Source organism: Lissotriton helveticus, chromosome 5_1 (genome assembly GCF_964261635.1).
Source record: "Lissotriton helveticus chromosome 5_1, aLisHel1.1, whole genome shotgun sequence".
NCBI classification, from domain to species: Eukaryota; Metazoa; Chordata; class Amphibia; order Caudata; family Salamandridae; genus Lissotriton; species Lissotriton helveticus.
The window spans coordinates 2,122,286,404-2,122,312,188 of record NC_136065.1 but is presented as its reverse complement, the minus strand read 5'-3'; the positions used below and the strand labels follow the sequence as shown (position 1 = coordinate 2,122,312,188).

The 25,785-nt window shown below is 51.0% G+C and overlaps 1 protein-coding gene across 1 annotated transcript in view; it reads left to right on the top strand.

The window, feature by feature from the left end:
• Positions 1–18,599, top strand: part of LAMC3 (laminin subunit gamma 3) — a 702,649-nt gene extending 684,050 nt beyond the window's left edge. The window contains exons 23-28 of the mRNA XM_078646208.1: positions 2,519–2,665; positions 2,966–3,068; positions 10,444–10,646; positions 12,369–12,515; positions 17,400–17,499; positions 17,873–18,599. Coding sequence (XP_078502334.1) covers positions 2,519–2,665; positions 2,966–3,068; positions 10,444–10,646; positions 12,369–12,515; positions 17,400–17,499; positions 17,873–18,117 — 945 coding nt within the window. The 3' untranslated portion in view covers positions 18,118–18,599. The remainder of the gene's footprint in view (positions 1–2,518; positions 2,666–2,965; positions 3,069–10,443; positions 10,647–12,368; positions 12,516–17,399; positions 17,500–17,872) is intronic.
• The last annotated feature ends 7,186 nt before the right edge of the window (positions 18,600–25,785 follow it).

The following is a 25,785-nucleotide window of genomic DNA, read 5'->3' as shown; positions in this document are numbered from 1 at the left end:
GTGGGGAACTTGACACCATGTGGAATTTGTCAATGTTGTTCACAGACTAGTGAACTGGGCAGGAGCAATGAAGGGACAGAAGAGGAGACAGGAAAGGAGAGGTGATGGGGCAGGAGAAGTGACGGGCAGGAGAAGTGACAGGGGCAGATAGAAGTGACAGGGAAGGAGAGGCAACAGGGATGGAAAGGTGACGGGGCAGGAGAGGTGACAGGGCAGGAGTGGTGACGGGGCAGGAGAAGTAACGGGCAGGAGAAGTGACTGGCCGGAAAAGTGACGGGACAGGAGAGGTGACGGTTCAGGAGCAGTGACAGGATAGGAGAGGCGACAGGAAAGGAGAGGTGATGGGGCAGGAGAAGTGACGAGGCAGGAGCGGTAATTAGGCATGTGCAGGAGCTGTTACCGGGCAGGAGCGGTGAACGGACAGGAACAGTGAACGGATAGGGGCAGTGAACAGATAGGGGCCGTGAATGGATAGGAGCAGTGAACAGGGCAAGAGAAGTGATGCGACAGGAGAAGTGATGGGACAGGAGAAGTGATGGGGCAGGAGCGGTGATCGGGCGGGAGTGCTGACCGGACAGGAGCAGTGAACAGCAGGAGCAGTGAACGGCAGGAGCAGGGAATGGGCAGGGGCGGTGACGAGGCAGGAAAAGTGACGGGGTAGGAAAAGTGACGGGGCAGGAGCAGTGGTGGGACAGGAGCAGTGACGGGACAGGAGAAGTGAATGGGTAGGATTGGTGACGGGGCAGGAGCAGTGACAGGGCAGGAAAAGTGATGGGGCAGGAGCAGTGACGGGGCAGGAGAGGCAACAGGAAAGGAGAGGTGACTGGACAGGAGAGGTGACCGGGCAGGGAAAGTGACCGGGCAGGGAAGGTGACTGGCCAGGAGAGGTGACCGGACAGGAGGGGTGACCGGACAGGAGTGGTGACCGGGCAGGACAAGTGATGCGCAGGAGAGGTGACGGGGCAGGAGAGGTGATGGGGCAGGAGAAGAGACGGGGCAGAAAAGTGACAGGGCAGGAAAAATGACGGGGCAGGAGAAGTGATGGGGCAGAAGAAGTGATGGGGAAGGAGCGGTGAATGGGTAGGAGCAGTGAATGGGTAGGAGCGGTGAATGGGTATGAGTGGTGGACGGGACAAGAGCAGTAGACAGGAGCGATAGACGGGACAGGAGCGGTGACGGGGTAGGAGAAGTGACGGGGCAGGAGCGATGATGAAGCAAGAGCAGTGACGGGCAGGAGAAGTGACGGGCAGGAGAAGTGACGGGCAGGAAAAGTGACGAGGTAGGAAAAGTGATGAGGCAGGAGAAGTGACTGGGTGGGAGCAGTGATTAGGCATGAGCAGGAGTATGAATGGGTAGGAGTAGTGAACGGGCAGGAGCGAGCGGTGAACGGGCAGGAGCTGTGAACGGGCAGGAGCGGTGAATGGGCAGGAGCGGTGAACGGGCAGGGGAAATGACAGGGAAGGAGCCGTGACGGGGTAGGAGAAGTGTTCCTTGCCTATTTATTTATATACTATTGCATTACATTATATACTATTGCATGACTATTTTCAGACACTGATGTGTCTGAAAAGCATACCCGTTGCCCCGAATTTCTGTCCTGAATTTTGACCTCCTGTCCTGAATTTTTGTCGTGAATTTTGACCCTTTGTCCTGAATTTTTACACTCACCATCCTGAATTTGTGCCCATGCCATTGTTCCTGCCTATATTTCGCACGCTTTACATAAACCTGTATTCCCTATGAGTATTTGCTTTTTCCTGAATTAAACCTCAAATAAACATGTTTATCCATTGTTTGAATTAAATAACGTTATAAACTGTAACTGGTCAGTGAAATGCTAAATGTACTACTGGTATGTTTTGCGATTTCTAGCCACACCCCTGACTCCGCCCACTCATCCAATCTTCGGTTATTCCCGCCCCCTGATTCTCCACCCACAGTTCCCCTACTTTTTATTCCCCACTTCGACCACTGGCCTACACGCAAAGAGACTCCTGCTTTCATGTGATGAACTGTAGCTGTGAAAAAATGAATACGCTGTCAAAAATGTTTCTTCTCTGATAATGACTGTTAATTTTCAGGTGAAAATAATTCAGAAGAGCTGAAAACGAAATCTCGTTTTCGTAGTTTTGCTCCACGACCTGCCTTCCACGCACTCCTGACTGCAGCTGCAAGTATTGTGATGTCACAACCCATCTGTAATACCTTATTACAGTAGAGTAGCTATGCAATTTTCTTATTACAGGTGATAAATTATGGCACAACTAGAGTATAAGAAAATTAGAGACAGGTTTTTATACAGGGATTACAAGCAAACTTCTATTAATTATAGACATGATGCTAATGTCAGGCACATTCCTTGGGGTACATTCACATGCCCATACTCCTTGGCCGTTGAAACTGGGGTGAGGGCTTTCCCTTGAGGGGCTTCAGAGACCCTTGAATGGTGTGCGCGTGATCCTGTAGAACATTCATTTCCAACTCCTTCTTTCTAACCTTGTCTCTGTTGTGTCCACAGCTCCTCGACAATAGGGTATTGGAACTCAGCGCTGGCCTGGAGAAAGCAGAGCAGGAGCTGGTGACGTGGGACGAGCGCCTCCAGGAGGTGGCGCTATCCCAGAGGAACGCAGTGAGGCAGATGGAGGACGCAGGGCAGGTTGAGCAGGTGAGACTGCACAGCGTAGCGATGTTTCTTTGACGTGCACTTTTACAAGCCCACTACTACATGTCACACTTCCACTTCCTCCCAAAGCCTTGCCACCGAGGGTGGGTGACCACAGCCATTGTATTGCCCACACACAGACACACAGGGCCTCAACTTGTTTGATAAAGCCAGAGAGGTGGCTCAAATACTGGAAGTGGCCTGAGCTGTTCAGGCTCTTCAGTCCCATCCACCTCTTTGTGACATGTGTCCTGTTTCTAGGCGCGACTGACATTCGTCAATCTTTTCTCTTCCTGGTGGTAGCTGCAGCAGCAGGCCCGCTCAGCGCACACTCTGGCGTCTGAGGCCATCTTGGAAGGAGAAATGGCGGCTACTGAAGCAGCGTCCCTACTCCGCACCCTGGAAGGTGAGCGTCAAGCCGCAGCATCTCAACTCTGGACTAACCAGATTGAGCATCTCATGCACATGTTTATTTTGTAATTTGTTTTGAATCAAAACAGAGGGGCAAAGAAGCAGGATGCGGGGTTTACTCGGCTTCCAAATGTAATCTGAGGTAACCCACAGAGTATATTATCTCCATCGGAGTGATGTAGTGGATGGTTTCATCACCGGGTCTCTCACCAGGGTCCTGGGTTCCTCAGGTGAGTCATGTCTCCACCAGGAGGGGCATGGTCTAGCTGAAGACAGGTTCTGGATCCTGTGAGTAAATTTACCTCCTATACCTATGTAGATTGATTTATTCACCGAAAGGGATAGGGGTACGGGTAAAAGGTGGGACATGTTACTAATGACGATACGGATCTACCGGACAATGTCCTCACGAAGGCCTTGGAACCATAGGGCCATCCTAGGCCGAAACATGTCGACTAGAAAATCAGATGTTTAGGACCAGTAATACATGCCATAGCATCCCCCAGCTATATCCTCACCCCTATCCCTTTCTGTAAGTAAATCAATCTACATAGGTATAGGGGGTAATTTAACTCACAAGATCCAGATCCCACCACTGTCTTCACTCAGACAATCTCCCTCCTGGTGGAGGCATGACTCACCTGAGTAACCCAGTACCCAGGTGAGAGACCTGATGATGAAACGACCCACTACATCACTCCAATAGAGATAATATACGCTGTTGGTTGCGAGAAGTAGTTGAGGGTCTCTGATACAATCTCTCTTAGACTCTGGTAACCAGATGCTGGGGTTCACTCCCCTTTGATTTACCTCTTATTTTGTAATTTGAACAGCACACAATGCAAAATTAATTGTCTGAAGGTGATTGGCTCTGCCCACTCTGGGTGCTGGGATGGGATTTAGTTTTGGTTCTTGGCAGCAGACGATGGTGGTGCACGCGCAGCCTTTTGCTGGTGCCTGATCTTCCGCTGATGGAGTGGATTTTTGGGGTACGGATAGAGTCATTAATGGAGCTCATAGTTGATGTTATCAATGTTGATTTCAGTGGTGGGTATTCTGTAGGTTATTGAAGGGCTTGTTTTAAAGGTTATCAATGGGAGCCATTGTTTGGGCTAGTATGGGGTCAATGAAGGGGTCATTGAAGGGGTAATGGAGGTTATTAAAGGGGTTTTCAATGGGGTTATTGTTGGGGTTGTTGTCGGGGCTACTAGTGGGCCAATTGCAAACGTTTGTGATGGGGTGATTGAGAGAAGCAGCAATGGTTTTTGAGGAGTTAATGAAGAGGCACTTTATAAGGTTATTGATGGGGTTATTGTGGGGGTTGTAGGTGAAGTCATAGCTGACCTTTTTCATGTGGATATTTATTTATGATGAGTTAATGATCAGGTCGTTTTTAAGTGGGGTCATTATGTGGTTTTTGATGGGTCATATTTGGGGTGATTGATGAAGCCATTGTAGAGATTATTGATGGGGTTTTGAATACGGCTATTGACAAGTGTTTTCATGGGTTAATGATGAGCTACGTTTTGAGGTTGAAGATTTTGATGACGTGTTACTGATGGAGTCGTTTTAGAGGCTATTGATGACATCATTGTGGAGACTCTTGACATTGTCGAGGTTATTGATGAGGTCATCATTGGAGTTACAATGGATCATTGTAGAGGTTATTCGCTGTTTTTTTGTAGAGGTCACTGATGAAATCAATCCATCAAGTGTCTTGTAAAGTGGGTCTACCCACCCATAAGGGTCTCAAGGTGCTGGGGAGAGGGGGGGACTGCAGATCCATCGAAAGCACTGTGGTCAGTCGAGACAGGTCTTGGGTCCTACCTGAATTGAGGCAGTGACGGTGATTGCCTGAGGTGGAGAGGTAGGGTGTTTCAGGTCTTTGCTGCGAGGTAGCAGAAGGATCTTCCTCCAGCCGTGGTCTTGCTGATACGTGGGACGGTGGCCATGGCCAGATGTCCGGAACCTCTGCAGGGTCCTTGGAATGCAAGGCGGTGGTTGAGGTACGCAGGTCCTGCGTAATGTAGGGCTTTGTAGGCGTGTGTGATGAGCTTGAAGTTGATTCTTTTATTGACTAGGAGCCAGTGGAGGTCTCTCAGGTGGCTGGTGATGTGGCTGCAGTGCGCATATTGAGGACGATGCTAGTGGAGGCGTTTTGAAAGGTGTGCAGTTTCTTGTGGAGTTTCTGGGTGATATCGGTGTAGAGTGCGTTGTCGAGTCTGTGGCTTATGAGTGCTACTTTCTGGACTTGGTGGTGATCCATTTGAAGATCTTTCGGAGCTGGGATAGCATGTGGAAACAGAATGATGAGATTACGTTGATCTGGTGGTTCATGATGATCGAGGAGTACAGGATAATGTTGAGGTTTTGTGTGTGGTCAGTGGGTGTGGGGGGATCCAAGATCTGCGGGCCACCAGGAGTCGTCCCAGGCAGAGAGGGTAGAGCCCAGGATGAGGACTTTGGTCTTCTCTGAGTTTAGCTTGAGGCAGTTGTCCTTCATCCCATCTTGGAAGTTGTTCTTGGCAGCTCTGGGTTCCTTGGTGAGGGAGAGGATCAGCTGGGTGTTGTCAGTGTACGAGACAATGTTGAGTCTGTGGTTCCTGATGATGGCTGTGAGCAGGACCACAAATGTTGAAGAGAGTGGGGCTCAGGGAGGAGCCCTGAGGCACTCCCCAGCTGATCTCTGTATCTTCAGAGTGGAACGGTGGTAGTTTGACACTCTGTGTTCAGCCAGCGAGGAAGGAGCGGATCCATTCCAGGACTTTGCCGTGGATGCCGGCGATGTAGTTATCTTTGATGACCTCAGAAAGTTGGGTGTTGATGGACTTCTCTGTGACCTTGATTGGGAAGGGGAGTAGAGATGGGTTTGAAGTTCTTGAGGTCCTAAGGGTCGGCAGAGGATTTCTTGAGCAAGGGGTTGATCTCTGTGTGTTTGCAGTCTTCAGGGCAGGTGATGGAGTTGATGGACCAGTGATGGTCTGGAAGAGTTCGGTGGGATGGAGGTGCCGGCTTTGTTGAAGATGTGGTGCAGGCAGGGTCCAAGTGTGCTCCGGAGTGGATGCTCTTCATGATCTTGAGGGTGTCATCAGCGGTGAGGGGAGTCCAGCTGAGCAGGGTCTGCTGTGGTCTGTGTCATTAGATGCGGGGATTGGGAGTGCGGTAGGAGGGTCTTGGGTATCAAGGATGTTAAAGCTGTCGTAGATCTCCTTAATCTTGTGGTGGAAGAAGGTGCTGCAGTTGTTGCAAAGGTCTTGAGAGAGTAGGATGTTTGCTGTCTCTGTGCTGGGTTTGGCAAATACTTTGACAACAGCAAAACGTTCTTTGCTATTGAGTGTGGTGGCGTTGATCCTTTCTTGTAGGGCCACTTTCTTTGTTGGTCTAATGAGGTGGTGGTGTGCGGTGACAGCGGTTTTGAAGCTGAGCAGTCTTACAGGGCCTTGCTGCTCCTCCGTTTCTTCTCAAGTCATCTACATATATGTCTGGACTCATGAATGGTGGGAGAGAACCAGCTGGCTGTGTTGGAGTGTCACTTGCCTTGTACTTTCTTGAGGGGAGTCAGTGAGTCGGCGCAATTGGAGATTTATCGGTGAAGGTTTTGAGCTGAGGTATTAGCATCCACAGAAGTCAGAGGGGGGGTTTTGCTGAGGGAGGTGGTAAACTGTTCTTCGGTGACCTTTTGCCAACTTCTGAAATGGTAGCGGTGGGCGTGGTGGTGTACGGTGGGTTTGGTGAAGAAGAAGCGGATGCAGCGGTGCTCGGTCCAAAGCAGTCCGAGGTGTGGCTGAAGGTAATGTTGTCACTGGTGGAGAAGATTGTGGTTGAGCGCATGTCCTGCTGATTGGGTTGAGGAGGTGACTTGTTGTTTGAGTCTGACTGTGGCTAGGTTCTCCAGCAGGGACGATGTGTTCTTGTCATTGGGGTTGTCCAGGTGAAAGTTGAGGTCGCTGAGGAGGATGTAGTCTGAGGAGGCGAGAGTGTGGGGTTCGATTAAGTCAATGATGAGTCTCTGAAGAGTGGACAGGGTCCAGTGGGTTTGTAGATGAGGGTGCCACAGAGGGTGGTGTTCGGGTTGGTCTAGGCTGGGAATTGGAGGTGCTCGATGTTGGTCGAGTGGTCGTGTCCAAGTGGGTGGTGTGGCGGAGGGTGCTTTTGTGTACGATGGCGATGCCTCCACCCGGTTTGTTGATGCGGTCTTTGTGAATGAACTAGTAGTCGTACCGGATGGTGGTGGAGATGTCTGGGGTGGAAGTGGAGTTCATCCAGGTTTCCGTGAGGAAGGCGATGTCGGGGTAGACGGAGTCGAGTAGGCCCCAGATCTCCACAGCGTGTTAGTGGAAGAAACGTGTGTTGAGCAGGATGCCGCTGAGGCGGTCGGGTCCGGTATTTGTCAGTCGTGCGGTGGGGGGGGCTGGTGTGCAGTAGCAGGCGAAGGTGCAGTGGCAGTTTCGGCAGGAAAAATGGCCTTGAGTGTCATTTGGCGATGCCCAGCGGCAGGCGGTGTGGCGTCCGCTATAGAGGGTCCGTGGTCCTGGGCGGGTATAGGCGCCTTCTGTGCGCCAGCAGCGTGGCTGTACAGTGGCCACCTTTGTGTAGCGTGAGGGGGATAGCTGGACAGCTGAATGGGATGCAGTGATTGTATACATTATTGATGAGGTTATTGGCAGGATATTTAATGGATTATTGATGAAGTAATGTTTGAGATTATTGATGGGGTCATTGTTGAGGTTATTAATGAAGCCATTAAAGAGGATATATGTGAGGGTTATTGGTGTGGCTTGGATGGGTCACTGCTGTAGTTATTGATGAGCTGTTTTACTGGATTAATAATGAGATAAATCTAGAGGGTATTGATGAGGTGATTGTGGAAATTACTGAGGGGTTACTGTTGAGGCTCTCGATGGGCGATTGCTGGGGTTATTGAACAGATCGTTGTAAAGGTCCATGATGGGGTTATTAACCAGGGTTTCATGGGTTCATTGTGGAGGTTACTGACAGAATTTTTGATGAGTTATTAAAATAGTTCCTACATCCTCTGTCAACCACAACATCTACATATGCTTAAATAATATGAAATGGTTTTACTGATAGTCACAACATAGGCGAATTTTTCCTATTTTATTCAGCAACATAGTTTATTAGTCAAAGCATCACACGATAGAAACTCATGGACATATAACCAAAGTCAGTATTTTTTTTTATTAGATATAGAAAAATGGGAATGATAGAAGGGAGATAAAAGAGAAAGGGGTCACATCACAAATGTAGATAATCATGTGTTCTCAACAACAATTAAATGTGAACTCCTTTGTCCAATAACAATTCAATGTTCCATTTAATAAGCCATATTTACCTCCTTATATCATTCACTTTGAGTGCGAAATTATTTGTCCGGATTTTCGCGGAAGGCATTCTTTAGCGTAGAAAAATATTATCATTCTTGTATGTTCCTACTATGGTGATGCTTTGTTTCTGACTTTCTGACACTTGCAGTAGAGCGCTCAACTTCTTAAGTATGTAAATCCATGTGTGATCCAGCATTGAACATGTAGCCAACATGTGAATTATTTCTGCTTGCTTCGATATATCGGACACACCTTCATTTTATTCTGCCATTCTGAGAGTTTACAACACGTCAAATAAAAATCAAAGACAGAACGATGGACTCGAGCTGTTAGATGAGTAGAGGTTGAAAGCCTTAAACAATATAGGGGCATATTATCAAGGACCAGTGTTAAAATTTTCGCCATTTCATCGGCAGGAAACTGCCGATAAAACGGCGATAATGGGCTTGATAATAAGCCCTTGTTAATTCCCATAGAAGCCCAGGTTAACACAAGAAAATGGGCTTCTATGGGAGTTAACAAGGGCATATTATCAAGCCCATTATCGCCGTTTTAGCGGCAGTTTCCTGCCGATAAAACGGCGATAATTTTAACACAGGTCCTTGATAATGTGGCCCATAATATTAATTTTATTTTCGTTAATTGACTGTGATAGCCACAGAGACCATGTATCCGTCCATCGGGGCGGCCCATCGGATTTGGCTTGTTCAAGCCAAGGAATAAAGGTTTGTTGAGGAAGGAGAAATAGAGCTAAAATGTAAATTAAAAGAACGATATTGTCTTAATGGTGATGCAAGCGTGGACTCGTCACCAATAAGTCTAATTTCTGAAAATGTAAAAATGCATGCTTATGTAATCTGAATTCACATTACCGCTGGTGAAATGATTTAAAGACCTGCAATAGAAAATATCTATTAATCTAATAATTTCTGACTCATGCATTAAAAAAAAAATCTGCCCAAGCTTGGGGTGTGATTAGTTTTACACATTGGGTCAGATCTACAACAAACTAACGCAGCGCGGTGCCGCAAGTCATTTTCCAGCGCTGCGCTGCGTTAGTTCCGAAGCACAGGGATGCGACATATTTACAACAATATGTCGCATCTCTGTGCTTCCCCCTGCGCTGGCGTACAAAGTGCTGCCATGCGCAGGCACCCTTGCACCAAAGTGCAGGGATGCCTGCATCATGGGGAGATTGTTTTTGTGCAGGAAGGGGCCTCTTCCTGCACAAAAACAATAGCGTGATTTCCTCTTTCAATGCGTGCTGTAGAATGCGCCGTGCATTGAAAGAGGAAAAAAACGAGGAGAAATGAAAACCTTTCTCCTCGTTGCGCCTCACTACGCCACCCTTGGCGTGGCTTAGCATTCACACGCATTTCCAGGTTTACGATTTCTCGTAAATCTGGAAATGCATAGGTGGACATGGGTGTTTCATGGGAACACCCACAGCAACACCCACGTCATGCCCCTAACACGCAAAGTGTTGCGTGAACAGGGGTGATATTTACAAGCACAGGTTATGTCACGCAGGGTGACTTTTCCTGTGCTTGTAAATATCACTCAGCAGGCTGCGCCACCTGTGCATCTCGCAAAGGAATGCACCGGCGGCGCAAGGGGCTTGTATACCTGCCATACCAAGGGGCACCTTCCTGCACAAAAACAATCTCCCCACAACGCAGGCATCTTTGCACCTTGGTGCAAGGGTGCCTGTGGAGCAGCAGTTTGTGCGCCAGCGCAGGGGGACTCACAGAGATGCAACATACTGTTATAAATTTGTCGCATCCCTGTGCTTCGAAACTAACGCGGCGCCGCACAGCCAAATTACTTGCAGCACAGCGCTACGTTAGGTTCTTGTAGATCTGCCCCGTTATGTGCAGAAAAATGTGCCCCTTCAAAATGAAGCACCTGGAGGCGCTCAGTGTCTTCAAGGCGTGAGGGCAGAGATATTTCCGAGAGGTGGGCGTGAGTATTTGTGTGCCCAGCGCGTGATACTGCCTCCTCATGCGTGACACCCCTTCCTTGCAGGGGCGAAGACGGATTTGGACCGTGCGAAGAGGCAGGCGGCTCTGCGGGTGAAGAAGGCAGAGATGCTGCAGCAGAAAGCGATTCCTGAAGCCACCAAAAAGGCCAAGCAGGCAGAGAGGATTCTGGGAAATGCCACCGCCACCTCTGCCAAATCCAAGCAGATGGCACAGGAAGCGGAGGAGACCTCCAAGAAGAGTTCACAGGTGAGAGCAGCACAGCGCTGGCAGGTGGAGAGCATGGGTGCGGAGCATGTTATGGTATGGTATTGCATGGTATGGCAGTAGCGACTCCTGGTGGGAGTGCTGCCAGGCGGTGACATGGGGCGGAGGAGGGGCAGGGTAGGGGGTAGTAAACACTGGAATACAGATGAATGCAGGTAAATAGACAATTAAATCAATAAAACGAATTCCGTTGCTCGCGCTGCATCGATGCAGCGCGAGCAACGAAATTCGTTTTATTGGTTTACACAGTCACGCACTCCTGTCCTGTGCTGAGCGGACAGAACTTTTGGCACCAGCCCTGCTCTCTGATGGTTTCAGCATCACTCCTCAGGGCTCGCATTCACTCTTTGCAGTAAATAAACAAAGTGTGCCACTCTCTAGACTCAGGGGGTACTGCTGACCCCACAGACCAGGCCTGTAGCCAAAGGGTCACCCTTAAAACGAGCAGCTGCAGAGTAACGTGGGCACAGACCTGCCACTTGATTATAAAAGCACCTAGGAGCTTATTTACAAGCACCTTGCGCCGCCTGTGCATCACTTTTAATATGGGAAAAATTGACGTACCGTCGCCGCAAAGTGCTTGTTAACCCCTTGCATGCTGATGACGGCCCCCATCTGTCATGCACTACGGCGCTCGTGTGCTGATGACGGCTGGGGGCCGTCATAAACCCGCCCACTCGCGATTTTTCCTCACAGGCGCAGAATCGCGGCAGCATGCAAGGGGTTAATAAGCCCCCTAGTATAGAATACATCTGACCCAATACATATAATGTTCATCTAGTCTAGAGTCTGTGTGCGTGGGGGGAGGTTAAACCCTCCTTCCATTTTATCTAACCTCGCCTCCTACACATTTTAGGTTTTTCATCTTAAAAAAAAAAAAGTTTAACCTTCAGATTATATTTGAGATATTTTGTTGGCGGTGTTTTGGAATTCCACCTTCTCTTCTGTCAGATGGCGAGCATCGGTGGTGGATTTGTTGTTGATATCCACCAGTGTTGCTCCGCTGCAAACACCGCAGCGCATTGTTATAATTGTGATGAACGCTGGGTGTGAACTCACCATCTGGAAACAGAATGCTGATTCCATACAGACAAATGAACGTTGGTAGTAGACCTTTCCATTGGGATTGTGGTGTTCAGTTTTGTTTAAATATTTATATTATAAAGAAACTAGCACAATCCAAAAATCTTCATCACCCAAATGAAACACTAATAAACATTTGAACCCAGCAAAGATTGGAAAGGTGGAACATGGATCAATCGTTACACGTACAATAATCTAATATATGCTTTAACCCCTTCCACGCTCATGACGAGCTGGGCTCGTCATGCAGTAGCCTGCTCACACGCTCATGACGAGCCCAGCTCGTCATGAATAATGGGTTTTTGTAAAGCCCAGCGCACGGCTGTAAATCTACGAGCATCGATGCGGTTAAGGGCAATGATGGAAGCACCTTAATAGGACAGTAAAAAAAAAGATTTAAAACTACTGTCAGCAGGGTGGAAATACTGAGAACATCCGAACTGAGAAGCTATCCTGAGGAAGGTCACTTACTAATTGGGCCGAAACATTTCCCAATTCATCAGTTCTGCCATCCTTGAAATGTGTCAGCAAAGATTTCTTCTGTAAATCAGAACGTATTAAGCAATGTGTTCTTTACCCAGTGCCTGTGTGTAAAGTATCTGTACATATGTTTCTTTTTAGGGTGCGAGAGACCTGCTGAGCGAAGGGAAGGGAGAGCGTAAGCGTGTAGCCCTGCTCACTACAAGTACCGAGGAAACTCTGGAGGAGATCCTGAAACAGGAAAGAGTTTTCAAAGAGAGGAATAAAGAATTCAAGGAAGTGGAGCTGGTAATGTGTCCAAGTCTTAAGCTTATGTTTCCATTGAGAACACGAATGCATGCTTATGCTGAACAGCGCTAAGACTTAGAATTTCATTGGGTGGTATCGGCAGATACTGGTTTTTGCTGCGGAATGTTGGCAGACATTGGTTTCTAATGTGCAGTCTTACAAGATACTGTTTTCATTGAATGTTGTTCGCAGATACAGTTCTCCATTGGATGTCGTTAGCAGATAATCAATCAATCAATCACGTATTTGTTAAGCACTACTACTCACCCGTGAGGGTCTCAAGGCGCTGGGGGAGGGGGGCTTCGGAGGTTGCAGTCCATCAAGGAGGGGGTCTGTCGAAGAGCCAGGTTTTGAGGTTTCTTGTGAAGATGGGGAGAGATGTTGTCTGTCTGAGGTGGAGAGGGAGGGCATTCCAGGCCTTGGCTGTGACGAAGGAGAAGGAGCGGCCTCCCGATCTGGTCTTTCTGATGCGGGGAACCGCAGCGTAGGAGAGCTGGGTTGATTGTAGGGTCCTCTGGGGTGCGTGGAATTCGAGTCGGCTGTTCAGGTATGCTGGTCCGGTGTCGTGGAGGGCCCTGAGTGCGTGTGTGAGCATCTTGAATGTGACTCTAGCCTCGATGGGGAGCCAGTGGAGTGTGCGCAGGTGCTGGGAGTTGTGGCAGTGTCTTGGCAGGTTGAGGACAAGTCTTGTGGCAGTGTCTTAGATGTTCTGTAGCTTGTGGGTGAGGTTTTTGTTTATTCCGGCATAAAGTGTGTTGCCGTAGTCGAGTCTGCTGGTGACCAGGGCATGAGTGACGATCTTTCTGTTTTGAGGGGGATCCATTTGAGGGTCTTACGTAGGAGGCGGAGGGTGTGGAAGCAGGAGGTGGAGACAGGCTTGATCTGGTGGTCCATTTTGAGCTCTAAGTCCAGGATGATTCCCAGGTAGTGTGGGTGGTCCATATGCGCTTAGAGACCCCTGGGTGATAAGGCGCTATAGAAATCTAACATACAATACAATACAATACAATATGGGGTGTGCGGACTTCCGAGGGTGGGGGGCCACTAGGTGTTGTTCCAGGCATCGGGGTTTGCGCCCATGATGAGTACTCCCGTTTTGTTGGTGTTTAGTTGTAGGCAGCTGTTTTTCATCCATTTGGCATAGGTGCGATGGTGTCGACGGCTCTGTTAATAATGTGGTGGGGCAGGGGTCCGTGTGGGCCCCAGAGTCGATTGACTTCATTGTCTTCAGTGTGTCTTCGGTGGTGAGGGCTGTCCAGTTGTCGATCACTGGCTTCAGGGTGTCAAGGGTGGTGGGCGTTGGAGATGGCTCTGAAGTTGTTGTGGGCTTCTGTGGATTTTGTGTTCCTCCAGGCATTTTCAAGGCGGCGGCAAATGCGTCTGGACTCTCGAAGTTTGCGGTGAACCATCTAGCTTTCTTGCCGTGGGTGTTGTTGTTTTTCTTGAGGGGGGGCTATGGTGTTGGCGCTGTCGGAGATCCATCTGTGCAGGGTTCCGGCTGCGTGGTGTCGTCGTTTTCCGCGATGGCTGGGGTGGAGTTGCTGAGTGATGAGGTTAGCTGGTCGTCGGTGATTCTGGTCCAGTTTCTTCGTGGGAGCAGGTGCTGGTGCCTATTGATGGTGGGTGTTCTGAAGGTGAAGTGGAGCATCGATGTTCAGTCCATGGGAGTTCGGTGGTGTGGCTGAAGGTGACGCAGTTTCCTGCTGTGAAGAGGGGGTCGAGGGTGTGTCCTGCTGAGTGCGTGGGTACTGTCACTATCTGGCGGAGTCCAATATTGTGGAGGTTGTCCAGGAGGGATGTGGTGCTGGGGTCCAGTTGGTTGTCGAGGTGGAAGTTGAGGTCTCCAGGAGGGTGTAGTTGGTGGACGCAATGGCATGTTGGGAGATGATGTTCGTGATGGAGTTGGCAAAAAGTCGGCGGGGTCCAGGGGGTTGGTAGATGAGGGTTCCTCGGAGGGTGGAGGTAGGGCTGGCCAGTATCTTGAATCAAAGGTGTTCCATCAGGTCTGTGGGCTCGTCGGGGAGTGTGCTCAGGTGGAGGGTGGATTTGTGGATGATGGTGATTCCTCCTCCCGGGCAGCTGGGGCGGTCTTTCCTGGAGATCTTGTATCATTGGGGAATGGCGATGGCGATGTCCAGTCCCAAGGTAGTGTTGGTCCAGGCTTCGGAGAAGAAAGTTATGTCCTGGGTGGTGCTGTCGAGGAGGTCCCAGATTTCGGTGGCGTATTTGCGGAGGGAATGTACTTTGAGGAGGATACATTGCAGAGTCTTCGGTTTGGTTATGTTCTTGTGGGCGAGTTGCACTGGGTCCATGGCCTTGGCGGTGCTGCAGGTGTGCCAGCAGCGGTGGCAGCTGAAGGGTCCATGGGTGTCGGCTGGTGATGTTAGCTTGCAGTTGTTGTTGCGGCCTGGGTTGAGAGCGTGGAGTGCCGCTGGGTCCTAGCGTTGGCTGTGCGGAGGTCCAGGGTTCCTGGCGCTGGTCGTGGTTGGGTCACGGACGGGCGCAGACGGGCTTGCCTATGGCGCGCAGGGGCATGCCCGCTGTGCAAGGCCGCTGCGCAGCTGCACAGCAGCCATTATTAAGGTGAAAAATAAAAGAGGGTAGAAAAACGATTGAAAGTGAGGAGACAGAGGTTCACTGGACCACCAGGGATGAGGCGCAGGTAAAACCTGCGGGTGGAGGAGGGTCTTGAACACCAACACTGACAATGAGTCAGTGGCCTTGCTCGCCTGTCCCCGCAGCGGCCGCCAATAAGTAGGGGTCAGGGAGGGCTGGACAGATGGAAGGTGCGAGCGGGGAGGGGAACTGGATTGGGCCGGTCGCGCTGGGGAGGATGGGCCGCGGGGGCAGCAGCGGCGGGGAAAGGTAAAGGGAGGAAATAAGGAATAAAGGAACAGGGGAAATAAGCAGAAATAAAGCAGAAAAGTGCAGAAAGGTGAACAATAAAACAGGGTAGAAAAACGAGTGAAAGAGTGGAGCAAGAGGAAGGAGACAGAGGTCCACTGGACCACCAGGGATGAGGCGCAGGGAAACCTGCGGGTGGAGGAAGGCCTCGATCACCAACACTCAAGAGTGCAGGGGCTCGGGGAAGGCCTCACTTAATGGTGGAGCTGAGAGGGTGGGAGAGCAATTTCACTGACAATGAGTCAGTGGCCTTGCTCGCCTGTCCCAGCAGCGGCCGCCATTACAGTAAGATACAGTTCTCTATTGGATGTTGTTAGCAGATACTGTTCTCCATTGGATGCCGTTAGCAGATACTGTTCTCCATTGGATGTCGTTAGCAGATACTGTTTGCCAGTGGTTGTTGTTTGCACTTACTAGTTTCTGTTGGCTAGTATCAGTCAACGCTGGCCTTTGTTAAATGATGTAAGGAGGCACTGTTCTTTATTGGTTGTTGAAGGCGTGTGCTGTTCTCCATTGGTTGTTGTTAGTTGATACTGTTTTTTTATTGATTGTTGTTAGCAGATACTGGTTTCTGTTGGATAGTATCAGTCAACACTGGTCTTCCTTAAATTATGTGAGGAGGCATTGTTCTCCATTGGTTGTTGTTGGTAAATACTGTTTTCCGTTGCCTTTTGATAGCAGATTCTAGTTTTTATTGGATGTATCAGCCAACACTGGTCTTCATTAAATGATGCTAGGACACACTTTTCTCGTTGTTAGCAGCTGCTAGTTTCCTTTGGGTGTTGTTAGCAGATACTGGTTTCTATTGGCTGGCATCAGCCAACACTGGTCTTCGTTGAATGATGTTAGCAGATGTTGGTATGCATTGGCTGTTGTTGGCAAAGGCTGGTTTCCATTGGGTGTTATTGGCAGAAACTATGTTTCTTGGATTATTGGCAGAAACTATGTTCCTTGGCGGGCCTTGCCTGGTGTTTATTTCCATTTAGGGGTGTCGACAAATATTTGTTCCATTAGACAGAGTCAGCAGGATATTAGTTTCTGTTGGACGGTATCAGCAGACACTGGTTCCTATTTGAATAGTGTTGGCAGGCGCTTGTTTCTTTAGGATGGTTGTATCAGACACTGGTCCCAATTGGATGGAATTGCTTGTGTATATTTTGATGGTGTTAGAGCACACTACCTTCCATTAGGTGGTGTAAGTAAACATCACCTTCTATAGGACACAGTTAGCGGTGGTGTTTTCAGCTACCAATCCAGTGGCGTAACACAGGCCCCCTCAGCTCCCGCGGTGCGGGGGGGGGGCTCCCGAGCTGCAGGGGACCACCTCAGCACAGTACTCAGGCCTGGGAGCTCCATATTAAAGACAGAGTGGGGGTCCCTTCATGTACCTTGAAGGGGGGGCCCTCAACTTTCGTTACGCCAGTGCCAATTTCACTTGGGTGGTTTTAGAGGACACAACTCTATATTGGATGGCGTTAAAATACCCTAGTTTTTATTGGATGGCGTTAAAAGATATTGGTTTTAGTTGGATGGTTTTAGCAAACACTGTTCTCCATTGGATGGTGTTACCAAACACTAGTTTTAATTGGATGGTGTTAAAAGATACTGGTTTTAATTGGGAAATATTAGCAGATATTGGTTCCCATTGACTTTGAGGGCAGGCACTGCTTTCCACTGGAAGTTAGCAGATATTGTATTATTTGTGTGCCTTTTATTAGTTACTATATTCCACTGGTGGTTATTAGCAGATGATTGTATGCCCTGTTTTGATTGGATACTGTTATTAGATGTTGGTGTCCATTGGGTAGTGTTAATAAACAACACTTATAACTGAATTGTGTTAAAAGATTTCCATTGGACATTGTTAGCAGCTACCAGTTAAATTTGATAAAGTTAGTAAACCCTGTTTTCCATTGGATAATGCTTATGACTGTTATACTCTAGAATTAATCCATCCCTCTCTTCCTTTTGGGGAGACAGATAAAGACGGAGGTGGCCACGATTGAAGAGACTGTCCAGAAAGCCCGGATGACTCTGGAGAAGGATGTTTTGTTCGTGTCTCGCTTACTCAGGGGTCTTGGTAAGAACCTGTTGGTCACCCCCTTTACGTGGTGTGTTTATTCTGTGGTTTTGATACTCCCTTCCGCTTGCAGCGTATTCTGGCGCGTTCCCCCTGAAGTCGTGCAGTTTATGACCATGTCCTCATACTACCCGCTAAAGGAGTCTTTGTGGTCACACACGTTCCACCCATGTAGACTGCGCCGGTCAAGGGGCACCTCTCTACCTCTGCGCGTCTGTGACTTGTATCGGTGGGGCGTTGGGTCCTTCTTTGGGTTATCGGTGGGTGGACACCCCTCTACGGAGACTGACAGCACAGTATCGACATTCATGAGGGGCACATACAGGATAACCCCTCTTTTGCACCTCTAACTTTGCTTTTCTGCCCCACACAGAGACCCTACAGTCGAAGGAACAGAATGAAGCGGTGCTCATAGAAGGAAGGGCCTATCTGAAGGAGGTGGAGCTTCGTCTCTTGGGGTCCGGCACGCTAGAACGTAAACTGCGGCTGTTGCAAGATGAGGCAGAGAAGCAGCGGTTAAAGATGGTGGAATATGAGACGGAGATCGAAGCCATCCAAGCCGAAAAGGCCAGCCTGCAGGACATTATCCGTACGCTTCCCCGCAGCTGCAACGGGTAGCAAGTGGGGGGATCGCTCTCACCCATTGCACTCCTGAAGACTGCCCGGTCTCTGAACCTGCCGTCCCACAGGTGTGCAAGCCCTGGACCCACAGGGTGCTAAATAGGACTGGACCAGGCCACTGTCCTCCATAAAATCAAGCCAGGATTGCAAAAAATAAAAATATGGGGTTATGACACAGAACCATCAAAAGTTGGGAGTATTCTGTGTCCGAAGGACAGTGTGAAGGACTGTGTGACAGTGGACACACAGAGGACTGCCACATGACTTGACATTACCACTGTTGAAGCCCCAGAGAGCAAGTGGGCACAACTGTTTTAGTGTTGATTTGAAGGTATAAATGTATGTATCCTTTTATTTACGTGAATTACTTGCTACAAGAAAAGCACTGATTACCCCCAAAATGCCCAGGTTTCATAATTAAAATATACTTTGACTTCGCTAGAAATAAATTTGTACTCCCTGCTCCAAACACAAAAATTGGCTCTGGTTTGAGTAGTTTATGGTCAGAAACTTGTCATGAGATTCTTTCATAGCAACAAAAGTTGTACCAGTGCCTGCTGCCTCCAGTGCCACTGCCTCTAGTGCCCACTGCCTCCAGTGCAACTGCCTCCAGTGCCCACTGCCTCTAGTGGCCACTGCCTCCATTGCTCACTGCATCTAGTGTCCACTGCCTCCAGTGCCCTGCCTCCAGAGCCCACTACCTCCAGTGCCACTGCCTCTAGTGCCCACTGCCTCTAGTGCCCACTGCCTCCAGTGCCCACTGCTGCCAGTGCTTCTGCCTCCAGTGCCTCCAGTGCACACTGTCTTCAGTACTACTGCCTCTAGTGCCAACTGCCTCCACCGCCCACTGCCTCCAGTGCACACTGACTTTGGTGCCTACTGCCGCTGGTGCCCTTTGCCTCCAGTGCTACTGCCTCCAGTGCCCACTGCATCCAGTGCCCACTGCCGCTAGTGCCCACTGCCTCTAATGCCCACTGCCTCCACCGCCCATTGCCTCCAGTGCACATTGACTTCGGTGCCTGCTGCCGCTGGTGCCCTTTGCCTCTGGTGCCCTTTGTCTCCAGTGCTACTGCCTCCAGTGCCCACTGCCACCATTGCCCACTGCCTCTAGTGCCCACTGCCTCCACCGCCCACTGCCTCCAGTGCACATTGACTTTGGTGCCTGCTGCCGCTGGTGCCCTTTGCCTCCAGTGCCCACTAATACAAGTGCCTGCTGTCTCCAGTGTCCACTGCCCACTGTCACCAGTGCCCACTGCCTCCAGTGCCCACTGCTGCCGTGCTACTGCCTCAGTGCCACTGCCTCTAGTTCCCACTGCCTCCAGTGCCCACTGCTGCCAGTGCCCACTGCCTCTAGTGCACACTGCCTCTAGTGCCCACTGACTCAGTGCCCACTGACTCAGTGCCCACTGCCTCCAGTGCCCACTGCCTCCAGTGCTCACTGAATCTAGTGCCCACTGCCTCTAGTACCTACTGTCTCCAGTGCCCACTGCCTCGAGTTCCCACTGCCTCCAGTGTCCACTGCTGCCAGTGCTTCTGCCTCCAGTGCCACTGCCTCTTGTGCCCACGGCCTCCAAGGCACACTGACTTCAGTGCCTACTGCTGCTGGTGCCCTTTGCCTCCAGTGCTACTGCCTCCAGTGTCCACTGTTGCCAGTGCCTGCTGCCTCCAGTGCCCACTGCTGCTGTGCTACTGCCTCTAGTGCCTACTGCTGCCAGTGCTACTGCCTCTAGTGCCTACTGCTGCCAGTGCTACTTCCTCTAGTGCCTACTGCCTCCAGTGCCACTGCCTCTAGTGCCTACTGACTCCAGTGCCCACTGCCTCTAGTGTCCACTGCCTCCAGTGCTCACTGAATCTAGTGCCCACTGCCTCTAGTACCTACTGTCTCCAGTGCCCACTGCCTCGAGTTCCCACTGCCTCCAGAGTCCACTGCTGCCAGTGCTTCTGCCTCCAGTGCCACTGCCTCTAGTGCCCACGGCCTCCAAGGCACACTGACTTCAGTGCCTACTGCTGCTGGTGCCCTTTGCCTCCAGTGCTACTGCCTCCAGTGTCCACTGTTGCCAGTGCCTGCTGCCTCCAGTGCCCACTGCTGCTGTGCTACTGCCTCTAGTGCCTACTGCTGCCAGTGCTACTGCCTCTAGTGCCTACTGCTGCCAGTGCTACTTCCTCTAGTGCCTACTGCCTCCAGTGCCACTGCCTCTAGTGCCTACTGCCTCCAGTGCCACTGCCTCTAGTTCCCACTGCCGCCAGTGCCCACTGCTGCCAGTGCCCGCGGCCTCTAGTGCCCACTGCCTCCAGTGTCACTGCCTCTAGTGCCCACTGCCTCCAGTGCACATTGCCTCTAGTGCCCACTCCCTCCAGTGCACACTGCCTCCAGTGTACACTGCCTCCAGTGCCCATTGCATCTAGTGCCCACTGCCTCCAGTGCGCACTGACTTCGGTGCCTTCTGCCGATGGTGCCCCTTGCCTCCAGTGCTACTGCCTCTAGTGCCTATTGCCGCCAGTGCTACTGCCTCTAGTGCCTATTGCCACCAGTGTTACTGCCTCTAGTGCCTATTGCCGCCAGTGCTACTGCCTCTAGTGCCTATTGCCACCAGTGCTACTGCCTCTAGTGCCTATTTATGCCAGTGCTACTGCCTCCACCACCCACTGCCTCCAGTGCACAATGCCTCCAGTGCCCACTGCCTCCAATGCCCACTGTTGCCAGTACTTCTGCCTTCAGTGCACACTTACTTCGGTGCCTTCTGCCGCACTTTGACTCCAGTGCTACTGCCTCCAGTGCCCACTGCCTCCAGTGCCCACTGCTGCCAGTGTCTGCTTCCTCCAGTGCCCACTGCCTCCAGTACCCACTGCTGCTATGCTACTGCCTCTTGTGCCCACTGCCTCCAGTGCTACTGCCTCTTGTGCCCACTGCCTCCAGTGCACACTGACTTCGGTGCCCACTGTCTTCAGTGCCACCATCTCTAGTGCTTACTGCCTCCAGTGCCACTGCCTCTAGTTCCCACTGCCTCCAGTGCCACTGCCTCTAGTTCCCACTGCCTCCAATGCCACTGCCTCCAGTGCCACTGGCTCTAGTGCCCACAGCCTCCAGTGTGCACTGACTTTGGTGCCTAATGCAGCCAGTGCCCTTTGCCTCGAGTGCTACTGCCTCGAGTGCCCTCGGCCTCTAGTGCCCACTGCCTCCAGTGCTACTGCCTCCAGTGCACACTGCCTCCAGTGCAACTGCATCCAGTGCACACTGCCTCCAGTGCCACTATCTTTAGTGCCTACTGCCGCCAGTGCCCGCTGCCTCCAGTGCACTGCCTAGGAGCGTACCGCTGCTGGAGCTGAGCGCGCATTCTCGCGCATTATAGCGATTTTAACGAAGCCTGTTATTTATTTTGTTTAAATTTACTTTACTTTCCCCTGGTTTTATCCCCTTACTCGCACTATAATTGGTAGCTCACCGCCGCTTGTGTGGGTCCGGTTCTTGGGGTGGGCTGCCGGTTCTGGGCGCCATCTTTGAGTGGGGTGAGTGTTTGCTGGAGCTACCTTCAGCTGCCTGCGCTTTAGTGCGCAGTAGACAGCGAGGAACGCCTATTTAAGGCGAGTCCTTTAGTTGCCTCGCCCTGACAAGGAGCGTACCGCTGCTGGAGCACTGAGCGCGCATTCTCGCGCATTATAGCGATTTTAACGAAGCCTGTTATTTATTTTGTTTAAATTTACTTTACTTTCCCCTGGTTTTATCCCCTTACTCGCACTATAATTGGTAGCTCACCGCCGCTTGTGTGGGTCCGGTTCTTGGGGTGGGCTGCCGGTTCTGGGCGCCATCTTTGAGTGGGGTGAGTGTTTGCTGGAGCTACCTTCAGCTGCCTGCGCTTTAGTGCGCAGTAGACAGCGAGGAACGCCTATTTAAGGCGAGTCCTTTAGTTGCCTCGCCCTGACAAGGAGCGTACCGCTGCTGGAGCGCTGAGCGCGCATTCTCGCGCATTATAGCGATTTTAACGAAGCCTGTTATTTATTTTGTTTAAATTTACTTTACTTTACTTTCCCCTGGTTTTATCCCCTTACTCGCACTATAATTGGTAGCTCACCGCCGCTTGTGTGGGTCCGGTTCTTGGGGTGGGCTGGCGGTTCTGGGCGCCATCTTTGAGTGGGGTGAGTGTTTGCTGGAGCTACCTTCAGCTGCCTGCGCTTTAGTGCGCAGTAGACAGCGAGGAACGCCTATTTAAGGCGAGTCCTTTAGTTGCCTCGCCCTGACAAGGAGCGTACCGCTGCTGGAGCGCTGAGCGCGCATTCTCGCGCATTATAGCGATTTTAACGAAGCCTGTTATTTATTTTGTTTAAATTTACTTTACTTTCCCCTGGTTGTATCCCCTTACTCGCACTATAATTGGTAGCTCACCGCCGCTTGTGTGGGTCCGGTTCTTGGGGTGGGCTGCCGGTTCTGGGCGCCATCTTTGAGTGGGGTGAGTGTTTGCTGGAGCTACCTTCAGCTGCCTGCGCTTTAGTGCGCAGTAGACAGCGAGGAACGCCTATTTAAAGCTCCTCCTTTGGCGTAGCGGGATCGCATAGCGGGTGCGCCCTCGCGTAGCCGGAGTCGTGCCAGAGTCCTGCCCGTCTGCGCCCGTCCGCGCTAAGGCCGTGCGGGACGCTGCGGGTAGCTGGGCTTTGGCAGACTTTTGCATCTTCTTGCGTGCCGTCATGCTGACTTATTCCAGAGAGAGCTTATACTCCATCGGCCAGGTTAGTCGTAGGTGTTATCTTCCGCCTGTTCATCCGCTTTGTGGTCCGTATCGGTGCTGCTGCGATGACTGGGTGCTTGATTCGCCGGGGTCTATCCTCCGGCATGCTTCACTAGTTGCCCACCGCCCTAAGGGCTCCTTGCCCTCTTTGCGGGTTTTAAATCTGAACGTTAGATCGGCATTGAAACATCATCAAAACATCTACGATCTAATTGAGGATGAAGCCCCGGATGTTTTGGCCATTACTGAAACTTGGCTTCAGGATGCGGATGTAGCTATTTCCAATCTCGCATGTCCCCCTGATTATTCCATGTTCACTCTGAATAGATCTTCCAGAGGTGGCGGTATAGCTCTTATAGTCAGGTCTTGTTTTACCTGCGTATGGAGTGGCCTTAACATTGCCGGGTGTGAAAGTGCCTCTTATAAGATCTCTGTCAGCCCTGAATTCACGCTCTCTGGGATGGTGGTGTACCGTCCGCCGGGTAGCGATGTGGTATTCAGAAATTCTTTCCCCGATGCTGTTGGCACACTGGTTACAGGTTGTGCCAATTATTCCATCCTGGGTGATCTGAACCTACATTTTGATACCCCTTCCAACTTGACGGTACGCAGCATTTCCGCTGACTTAGAGGCCTGCCAGCTTCTTCAGCTGGTCTCTCAGCCCACTCATATAGGGGGACATATTCTCGACCCCTTCTTCACCAATCTACCGGAGACTAAAATTACATCTATCTCTCCGTTGGCTTGGACTGACCATTTCCTGGTGACTATTCAGTGTCCTATCCCTACGACCCCCTCCACCCCTTTGGCGAGACGGGTACCCAGGAGGCTCTGGAACAAACTCAGGCTAGAAGACTTCCATCGTCTTCTAGCGGAAGATCCGCTGGGTCCACTGAAAGGTGCGGAAGAGGGTTACGACCTCTTTTGCTCTTGGATTACCAGGGCTCTCGACACTCTGATTCCCATCATATCGAGTAAAATTAGTACTAGAGAGTCGAGTCCCTGGTACGATAGTACCTTACGTGCCTTGAAGGGAGTCTGTAGATGGGCGGAAAGAGCATGGCGGAAGACATATGGGGCTTATCTAAAAGCTGCGTATGCTATTTCCGTCAAAATCTATCACCGGGCTATCTGTCGAGCCCGAGCGGCATATTATGCTGCAGAAATTCGAAATAGCTCAAACCCGTCGAAGACTATCTTTAAGGCCGTGAAAGACCTTGTGGCGAAGCGGACTTCCGCTGTGGCTGTGAGTTCCATCTCCCATTGTGAATCCCTTGCTTTATACTTTTTGGGAAAAGTCCAAGCAATTTATCGGGCATTCCCTAGCACAGGGACCGACCCGGGAAGCTCTAACGGGACGTTACATCACTTCACCCTGCTCTCCTTTCCCCCTCTTTCTCCGGAGGGATTTGACAAACTTGCTTTGCAAGTTAAATCTGGCTCTCCATCTGACCCAGTAAGACCGGCTCTCTTTAGAGATCAGGCTTTTATGGGACGCTCTGTTGTGTGTTCCCTAGTCAACCTCTCCTTGGAGTCGGGGGTGGTTCCAACTAAGTGGAAGCAGGCGGTGGTGTCCCCTATTATCAAGAAGCCTTCCTTGGACCCGTCTAGACTAGAAAGCTATCGTCCCATCTCGCTGCTGCCCTGGCCGGCGAAGATAACAGAGGCCCATGTCAACCGGGCCCTGTCAGAATATCTCGCCCGAACCAATGTCCTTGATTCCACACAAAACGGCTTCCGTGCTGGGCACAGCACGGAGACCGCTCTCCTTGTGATGGTGGAACATCTCCGTGCGGCGTTGGATGCTGGTCAGACGGCGGCGCTGATATTGTTAGATCTCAGCGCCGCCTTCGATACGGTCTCCCACAGTATCCTCCTGCATCGGCTCGAGGAGATTGGCGTCGGCGGCCTGGCCCTGCAGTGGTTCCGCTCCTTCCTCGGCAATCGTTCCTTCTGTTTTGCCATTCCTCCCTTCAAGTCCAATTTCCAGCCACTGGCCATGGGGGTTCCGCAGGGATCCTCGCTGAGCCCCACGTTGTTTAATCTGTACGTGAGACCGCTGGCTGATGTCGCCAGGCAGTGGGGCCTAACTTTGGTCTCATATGCCGACGACACTCAGCTGGCGGTTACTCTCAGTGGGGATGCGGAAGTAGATGCCCCCAGGTTTCAGGACGGACTGAAGGCGGTGGCTAGCTGGTTGACAGGGAACTGTCTCCAGCTGAATGCCACCAAGACAGAGGTTATGATTGTCGGAAGGGGAGTGGAGCTTTGGGGTGACCAATGGTGGCCATTAGAGTTGGGACCAACCCCGACTCCGGTGTCGGAGCTGAAAAACCTGGGAGTCTGGTTGGACGCTGGTCTCACCTTCGTAGGACACACCAAAAAAATAGCTGCCTGCTGTTTTGGTCTGTTGAGAGGCTTAAGACCTGTCCTCAAATACTTTGACGCCCCGACCAGACAGCTAGTGATCCAGGCCACTGTTATCTCTCGCCTGGATTACGCGAGTTCTCTTCTGGCTGGGGCTAACCAGGCTGAGCTCACCCGCCTGCAACGGGTACAAAACGCTGCGGCCAGAGCGATTGTCGGCCTGCCCAGATTTTGTTCGGTGGCGAGTGTTCTTCGTTCTTTACACTGGCTCCCAGTGAGGAAGCGCATTCTCTTCAAGGTCCTATGCGTGACCTTTAAGATTTTGAGAGGCATAGGCCCCGAAATCCTGTCTCGCTTCCTTTCCTTCTATGTCCCCACTCGCACCCTTCGCTCCCAAGGCCAGGCCTTTGTTGTTGTCCCTAGATACAGGCTCTGCCGTATGGGGAGACGCTCCTTCAGTGTAAAAGCGGCATTAGCTTGGAACTCTCTCCCGATGGAAGTTCGTCTGTTGGAGGATCTTGTGGCTTTCCGGAAAGCCTTGAAAACTTTTCTGTTCTAGTTGCCCCTTTTAGTCTTT